Raw genomic sequence first — 9,284 nt, forward strand, 5'->3', positions numbered from 1 at the left:
TGATTATACACAAGTATACAAGATTATACATAATTATAACCATGTATATTTGTGTGTATTCTCATAGCTATAAAGAATTATACATGATTATACACAAGTATACAAGATTATACATAATTATACAACATAGATAATTGTAAAAAAATTGCTTTCAGATAGTGTGTATTATTATTATTATTATATATTTATGTATAATTAACGTATGACTATGTATAACATTGTATATAAGGTGTTTAATAATGTAAATTTTTATTTTTTTCAGTGAAATAAGAATTTCCCTTACAAAACTTTAAATTTTGCAAAACAAAATATAAAAATAAAATTATAGACTCTATGGATGAATATATTTTTATTTTTTACTTCAATTCCCTGATATTGTGAAGTTTAGGAAATACTATACAAAGGGAAGTAAAAAATAAATAAGAATGAAAGTGAAAAAGGGGAAAAGATAAAATGAAAGAAAAAAGCGAAATCTGATTTAGGCGTGATTTTGGGTGTAGTTGACGAAGTTGTGGGTTAGGCGGCTGAAAATTGTTTGTGGGCTACCGGATGAAAACTGTATTTGTGGGTTAGGCGGCTGAAAAGTGCTTTCTCCGAGTGTATTTATGTGAAATTATCCCTTAATTCTTCAGTCTAACTTGGTCCCTCGTTTTCCTTACCGACCAAGAAAAGAAGGTTTAGAAGCCCAAACCCGATAGGAAGAAAGGCTTCAATTGCTACTATCCCTATTCTTCTTCTTCAGTCCCAAAAACATTTAGTCGGCACAACGCAAATCTACAGAAGTTCAATCGGCAAAAATGGCGTCAGCTGATGTGGAGAAGAGCAGGAGGGAGATTGAGAGAGAGGAGAGCTGTTCGGCGAAAGCAACGAAGCAAGGGGAAGGGCTGAGACAGTACTATATGCAGCACATCCACGATCTCCAGCTCCAAGTCCGCCAAAAGACTCATAATCTCAATCGCCTTGAAGCCCAGCGTAACGAGCTCAATTCTAAAGGTCTGATCTCGCCCAGAAATTCTAAATCTCGAAACCCTAACTTTAGCAAAACTTTGACTTCGGTAATTTTATCTTGAAACCCTAGACTTAACCAGTTTCTTACATATATAAATACTGCCTTTTCGTGTTGTTTATTGTCGAGTTTTTGAATTAAATGTTTCATCAAACCTTAGTGTGGCGAAGGCAGCTAAGATATTAAAATTTAGTAATCCGGGCATTGACTGAATAACAAATTAAAGGTTAAAGGGTTCTATTTTTGTAATTGAAACTATATACTGTGCATTCACCATAATACTTGTTATTTAATTATGATAGTCCAACATGACAAGTGAGTAGAGATGAATTCCTCCACTTTGGTGTTAGTTTAAGATTTGGTAACTTAAATATGTTAAAAATTGATGTAAGGCGTAGAGACCCAAAATCTCTCTGCCTCTTTTGTCGAGGTTAAGGGGTTGGGCAAATCTCTCTCTTGTGGGAAAAGTTTTCATGAAAAGATGTATACTTTAACTTCTGTATAACATATGAGTGTGGTTTAACATGATGAAAGGTATTCTTGCGCAACTGCTTAGAGGCTGGTTACCCCGCAGTAAAATTCTGCTCTTGGTTAATCACTGAAAAGAATATCAGATAAGATCATCTATTACTGAAAGTACGGAGCTCTCGTGGTGTCTGAGCAATGAGCTAGGTGTATGTGGAAATTTCTTTTCTCCAGCTTTGGAATCTTGTTAGAGGACTTCCAATGGAAGAGCTTAAAACATAGCTATCAACTGATGCACGTGCATATCATTCCGGCATGTGTGGATTTTAAGCACTAAGATACGTATAATTCAAAATCTTAAAATACTTGTCATCTTGGATTCACTATAGTCTTTTATATTCTATATTCAAACCTAAACAAATAGAGAGATGGAGAGAGGGAGGGATAAAGAAAGTTCTTGGGGAGGGGTTGTAAGGTTGTCCTTTCTGAAATTTCTAGCCTTTCTTGAATAGGTCTTGATGTTTTTTTTTGGCATTTGTTCTACATCTGTTGAGGAATGTACTGAAATTGTCTTGATGACCCATGGTATTTTCTATTTTTTCTTAATTGTATTTCAATCATGTGTGGACTTATAAAAATGCTCTTGTATGTCTATTTTCAGTCAGAATGCTCAAAGAGGAATTACAATTGCTTCAGGAGCCTGGATCATATGTTGGTGAAGTTGTTAAAGTAATGGGGAAGTCAAAGGTTCTTGTTAAAGTAAGTGTATCGACATCTTCTTAATCGTCATTAAATTACTTATTAAATCTTCCTACCATCTGTGAGTTAAAGTATAAGAGCAGGTCTCATGTGGTCACCAGGCTTAAAGCAGGAAATTAAGTTGAATCAGTCGTATATGCTGCAGTAAGATGATGTACTTTCAGCTCGCACTTGGTTGATGGCCTACTTTGCTCTTCTTCTTCAGTTGAATACCTTTTGTGTTACGGACCCCATTAGACTCTCATTTACTGTTTTACCCTTGTCTTATTAATTTTGCACTCTTCATTTTATGGTGTCTGCGAATTTTGACTCCTTACTCATAAATATGCTCTATGTGTTGACATTTATGATGTCAATTTCCATTTTATCCTTCTTTAGCATGTCATGGGTTCAAACTTTTCCTTTTACTATGAGGAGAGCATTTCTATTAGATTTTCAGCGGTAATTGAAACAATGAATTCGTCTGGATCATGCTGTTTTTTACAAAGATTTTCTAGTACAAATCATTTGAACCATGGTATTCCCTTACTGTATTTCTAGTTGATTCAGTAGTCTTTTTTTCCCTCATCTTTGTGTTATACTCTAGGTTCATCCTGAAGGCAAATATGTTGTTGATATTGACAAAAGTATTGACATTACGAAGATCACTCCATCAACTAGAGTTGCCCTGCGCAATGATAGCTATGTCCTCCATCTAATTTTACCCAGCAAAGTAGATCCATTAGTCAACCTCATGAAAGTTGAGAAAGTGCCAGATTCCACTTATGACATGATTGGTGGTCTGGACCAGCAGATCAAAGAGATTAAAGAGGTACTTATCTTCTCTATTGTTTTTTGTTTGGTGGTTTTCTTGATCTTTCTTGTTAACTAAGTCTTTGATTTTTTACATAGTAATTGTATAATTGTCTTCAATTTTTGCTTTAGGTTATTGAGCTTCCCATTAAGCACCCTGAATTGTTTGAGTCTCTTGGAATAGCTCAACCAAAGGTATATTTAGTCGACTTTAGGAAGCTCTTCTTCAGTTAATTTTTCACCGTTGGTAACCATATAAGTAATTGGACTCCTCCTTTATAAATGACAGGGAGTGCTGCTCTATGGGCCTCCAGGAACCGGGAAGACATTGTTGGCGAGGGCAGTTGCACATCACACTGATTGTACCTTCATTAGGGTCTCTGGTTCCGAACTAGTGCAGAAATATATTGGAGAAGGTTCTCGAATGGTGAGAGAACTTTTTGTTATGGCCAGGTTAGCTCTTAATTTTGAGAATCCAACAGTTATGCATATCTGATCTTATCACCTCAAATTCAAATCTGAAGCCATTTCTTGGTTGCTGCTTAGTACAATGAGCTTCTTGAATTGGGTCATGTGTTTTGTTTCCCGAGGGAGGGAGTGAGGGAGGGAATATAGACTCATAAGCCACTGACTACAGATCTGTTGTTCTCTTAATTGTAATGTCATTAGGTAATTTTGCTCTGTGAATCAGAACATGTAGAGTTAAACCTTTTATAACCATTTTGTTGTGTCTTGAACCGTGTATATCTTCACAAAATGAAAACCATAAAACCGTGATATTGAACTTTGTATTTTCCTACGCTAAATAGTCTCTCAAAAGTATTTAAAAAGCGTTAAAGCTGAGCTGATATGGATTGTCCCAAGCTATTCATAACAGTTCTAGCCTACCAGTCATGTTTCTATTTGGTATAACCACCTGTATCTATAATCCACTATCCACTGACCCAATTAATCAGATTGGCGCCACGTAGGGCCCATGTAAGGGGGAAATGCTAGTCATATTTTTATATGAGTTGATATTGATTGTCCCAAGCTATTCATAGATTTCTAGCCTGCTAGTCATATTTATATTTGGTATAACCATCTGGTATCCAGAATCCACTATTCATTGACCTGTCTAATCTAAATTGGCGCCACGTAGGGCCCATGTAAGGGGGAAATGCTTCCTCCATTCCGGGGCTTAAACCCAATTCCTTTGGTTAAGGGTTGAGGGATAAGGTCCTTATCTAGAAAAAGGGTTGAGGGATCCCATCCATCCCACCATGCCTTTTGGTTACCAGTCTCGTTAGAGATCAGTAAACCTAAATTTTGACTTTTTTTTTTGATAACCTTAGCCTATTTATAGAGACTTGACTTGACTTGCCATTGCCTGCAAATATTTCCCCTTTTTAAATGTGATCTATTGATTAGCACGTTTCAGTCACGTAGGAGATCATTTAACCTAATTTTTTGACTTTTTTTGATAACCTTAACCTACTTATAGAGAAACATATGTTGTACGCAATAAAGCTCTACTTAGGGAGCCACCAGGAGAAAGAGGGGGGGGTTACTTGATTGGCCGTTGCCGGCAAATAGTTTCCCTTTTTAAATGTGATTAGGGGTGTTCATAAAAACCCAAAAAACCGATACTTTTTGGTTTGGTTTGTAAGAACCAATCAAATTTGGTTTGGTTTTGGTTTTAATAAAAAAAATAACCGAAAAAAAACGAACCAACCCGACTATAGAAGTAGTTATTTCAAATTTATTATTACACCTATATGTATGTATATATTTGTACAAAGTTCCTAAAATTGTATGGTAAATGTTAATCGTTTGCACTTTTAGTACAATTCTTTGCCTTTACATTCTAGTTTGATTGGTAGTTTTCTTTTGTTAAGTGTAAGAATCCATTTCATGTTAAAAATAATTTTTTTAATTGAGTCCTTAAATTATTCATCACTATTTGATTCAATTACCATCAATATATCTTGGTAATTGATAGATTTCTCAAAGCACAATTGATTTGATAGTGTTACGTAAAAAATAATATAGTCGACGGAATATGTGTTTGGTAGTGTATGTCTTATATTTAAGAAAAAACCGACAAATAATAGAAAAACCGACAAAACCCGACATAAACCGAATCGAGAAAAAACCGACTTAATTGGTTTGGTTTGGTTCTAATATTTGAAAAACCGCCTTACTTGGTTTGGTTTCTTTTTAGGGAAAAACCGATCCAAACCGAACCATAAACACCCCTGAATATGATCTATTGGTTAGCTTGTTTCAATTTGTTTCTCTTTTTTGCTAGTAATGCTCTGGCATTGCTTTATCTTCAGGGAACATGCCCCTTCCATCATTTTTATGGATGAGATAGACAGCATTGGATCTGCAAGGATGGAATCAGGGAGTGGCAATGGTGATAGCGAAGTGCAGAGGACAATGCTCGAGCTTCTGAATCAGCTTGATGGATTTGAGGCATCAAACAAAATTAAGGCAATTTCAGCGTGCTGTCTCAGTTATATATTGCTTGGTTTATAATAACTAGATTTAAGTGAGTGGATTGGAGCTGAGACAGGTTTTACTTCTGCTTCAGGTTCTAATGGCCACAAACCGTATAGATATTCTAGATCAAGCACTCCTTAGACCAGGAAGGATTGACAGAAAGATTGAATTTCCAAATCCAAATGAAGAGGTATGGTGCTTCATATAGTTTTTAATGTGGTTGAGAATTAAGATGATCAATTACCTTTTACATTTCCTGGGTCCCTCATTTTAATTGCTTGTGCTTGTTGATTTATATGCCGAATGTACTGGGAAATATTAGTAGTACACGTAAAGATAGTTTTGGTGTTTGAGTAGACACAACAATATCTATGCTTGTCATCCTACTCTGCTTCCTCATTTAAGCGACTTGTAAAATTTGAAATCTTGCTTTATGCTTTTAGTTATCATTTTAGCATGCGCTGATGATTTGTCCAATTCAACTTATCATTTGATCACTGTGCAGTCTCGACTGGACATTTTGAAGATTCATTCGAGGAAGATGAACTTGATGCGAGGGATTGATTTGAAGAAGATTGCTGAGAAGATGAATGGTGCTTCTGGGGCTGAACTTAAGGTGTGTGGTTATAGAATGCACTTTTCGCTATACTATAGCAAATCAAATTCTTGATTGCTTGATGGCCTATTTAGGTTAATAATTATTAGTTAAAACTTCTGATCTAGTATGTGTGATGAACTAATCCACCTTTTCCCTTGACACTGAGTGCTGCATGAGTTGACGCGAGTCAAAATGTATTTCTTGCTATGTTATTTTTTTTGCTTGCTCATGATCTATTCCTTCTCTATCTATTTGCAGGCTGTATGTACAGAAGCAGGGATGTTTGCTCTAAGGGAGAGAAGGGTGCACGTGACTCAAGAAGATTTTGAGATGGCTGTCGCCAAAGTAATGAAGAAAGAGACGGAGAAGAACATGTCACTGCGAAAGCTGTGGAAGTAGATGACCAACACGAATGGCATTATCTAGTTGTGGACACGCATAAACACTTTGCTCAATTGACCGTCTATAATTACAGTACCAGTAACTTGTTGTCCTTGGATCTTTTATTTTACTCGAGGCGCTTAAGACTTCCTTCAGTATTTTCATGGGAATCTCGTTTCATATCTTCGGCTGTTTTTCATGTGTAGCTGTAATTCAAAATTATTAAATTCAGAAAATTCCTAGTGTTTATTCGCACAGCTTCAGTATTTGCCACTCCTTGGTTCTGAGTAGCATTTTGTTAATTGATTTTGGTATCCTTGATTGCTGGACCATATTTCCACCCTTGAGTGGAAAGTCCCAAAAGTGATTTTCTCCGAAGTTAAGGTGTTGGCTAGGCTTTTAGTAGAGAAAAAAAGTGATTTTGATTAGAGGAAGAAGTAATTTTTGAGAAGCATTAAGTAGTTTTTTTTCATAAGCACCTTTTTTGAAAAATATTTTTGAGAAAAAATATTTAGAAGTACTTTTTAAAAGTTTGGCCAAACATGAATCACAACAATTCAAATTGACTAGTTTCTTGCCACGTGCGTTGCATGCTTATATCGAGTCATAAATTATATACTTTATAAAATAATATTAATATTATTAAGAAAAATATTTGAGTAAATAATAATACACAAGAATAAAATACAAGTCTTTGTAACAATGATCAATTCGTTCCATATTCCTAGGACCTATAACGAATGATGCGAAAGTGATAGCTTTGACCAACCTGTTCTCCTCTATTGATAAGGCTCAACCTGAAGGCCATTGCAATAATCCTTCTGAATTGCAAGAAAATCATGATTGTCTAATCAACCAATATTCTTACTAAACCTACTATGAAGAAACCCTTGTAGTACATGAATCAATACTTCTTTTGCCTGTGAGAGCTATAAATTAAAGTTATATATAGGTGTGTCAATATGTGCAAGAAAATTAAAGTTATTATATTAAGAAAATCCCAATGTATTTTTTTAACCCAATTTCTTCTAGGCAACGTAAAGACTCGTATATATATATAAGTTATGTACATATCATCATTGTACAGAGACATAATTCTCTAAGTAAGCACATAATGCACCTTTCATGAGCTCATTCGATAGACCAAAACGAAAAGTATACTCCATCTACAAACTACAATTAAATCTACTAATATTTTATCTCTCAAACCACTTCATACCAAAAAGTGTATGTTTCAAATTCAGAATTCCATAAAGACTTCCTAGTATAAAGAGGCAACGCTTTAAATTAATCATAATAATAACTATATAAACAAATGTTTTCGACATGCTTCCTAGAATAATGTTATGATAAAACTCAAGTACCATAACATCCACTGAAGTCCATTCTCCAAGAAATTAAATACTCACTTGGCAAGAAATACACACGAGGATTTAAAAAAAACAATATCTTTAAGGAGTAAAACTCATTATGTGTAAATTGATTTATCTACAAAGTATTCCAATCCACTTTGCAAATCAACACTCAATATTCTGTTTGGTAAAGGAAACACGAAAGGTTGACCAAGAATCAATTTAGTCCAAGTATGCATCTCTCCAAATGAAGTAGCAATTACTTGGCTACCTGTATCGGCCAAAGGCATTGTCTCAAAACATGTCATAGTTCACGTAGAATGCTACAACAGTGGGCACCGCATATGATTCAGTCTCTTTCATGTCCTCCTCCCCCTGTATATTATTCTCATTGCCATCCTTAATCCCTTCACGGGACCTAGTTCCTTCACCCATAAAAGAAATTCAAGTGAAATATTTATAAGTGGTTTATTGTGCCATTCGTAAAGCCATATAATTTTGCATTCAGTTGAAGATAAATTACTTTATTGTGTCTTGGTACTTTATTTCGTTTCCCAAGCGCAATCCTTCCCCATTGATTCTCTAGATCATTCTGAAAATTTGAGTAAATCTTTCCACTTTTCTTTTTTTTATTAAATATGTGAAAAATTTCGAAGTGTGGCAAGAGAATGATATGGATTATATGCAAAAAGAATGAAAAAAAAACGTCAGAGTAATATTGCACAAAAGAGAAGTACGGTGTATGTTCTACCAAGTCTCTAACTGCCACCCTCAATAGCCACCAACGCGTAACCCATATCCTATATTGATTATTGAAACACCATTATATAATGGCTTAGAGCAGCGATCAAGTACGCCGTTGTGATGGAATGGTTGTGACTTTTAATATAGCAAATTAAAAGCACGAACAACTATGTATATGCTTTAATCAACTATAAATGGAAACTTCTCAGTTTTAGTAACTGATGAACCGAACAGACGACCGAGAGATTATGCATAATAGTATGGTAACTTGATCTATGATACACAATAACAATGTAATTTAGAACTTACAGTGCAAATGTATAAAGATCCCATACTTTACGTAGAAAAAGACACAAACTTTTCTTTTTTTTTCTTTTTTAATAAGATAAATAAAGATAAAGGCACAAACTTTCAATACAATAAGTGAGAAATTGAACATAACGACTACAGATCATGCAGAACACCATATTAACTTCATCTTTTATGGAAAACATTGTTACCCAGGATATACGGTGAAAAGAAATAAAGAACAGCGCGATGACATGGTTTAATACAGTAAAAATATTTTTATTTTAATAATTTCCAGAAAAAGAATGAAATTTTATACTTGACCTACTTGAAGTTAGAGACGCAAACTTCCTAATCGGCAAAGAAACGACAATAAAACAAAAACCAAACAAAGAGACCAAAAATCCAATAATCA

General features: G+C 34.8%; 1 protein-coding gene across 1 annotated transcript; it reads left to right on the plus strand.

Moving 5' to 3' along the window:
* Positions 1-797: 797 nt before the first annotated feature.
* On the plus strand, positions 798-6,503 carry LOC107785983 (26S protease regulatory subunit 8 homolog A-like). Its single transcript, NM_001325410.1, has 9 exons — positions 798-993; positions 2,133-2,230; positions 2,817-3,041; positions 3,155-3,217; positions 3,312-3,475; positions 5,341-5,497; positions 5,598-5,696; positions 6,012-6,122; positions 6,363-6,503. The coding sequence occupies exons 1-9, from the start codon at positions 798-800 to the stop codon at positions 6,501-6,503; spliced, it is 1,254 nt and encodes a 417-aa protein (NP_001312339.1).
* The last annotated feature ends 2,781 nt before the right edge of the window (positions 6,504-9,284 follow it).

This window comes from Nicotiana tabacum, chromosome 1 (genome assembly GCF_000715075.1).
Source record: "Nicotiana tabacum cultivar K326 chromosome 1, ASM71507v2, whole genome shotgun sequence".
Lineage (NCBI taxonomy): Eukaryota > Viridiplantae > Streptophyta > Magnoliopsida > Solanales > Solanaceae > Nicotiana > Nicotiana tabacum.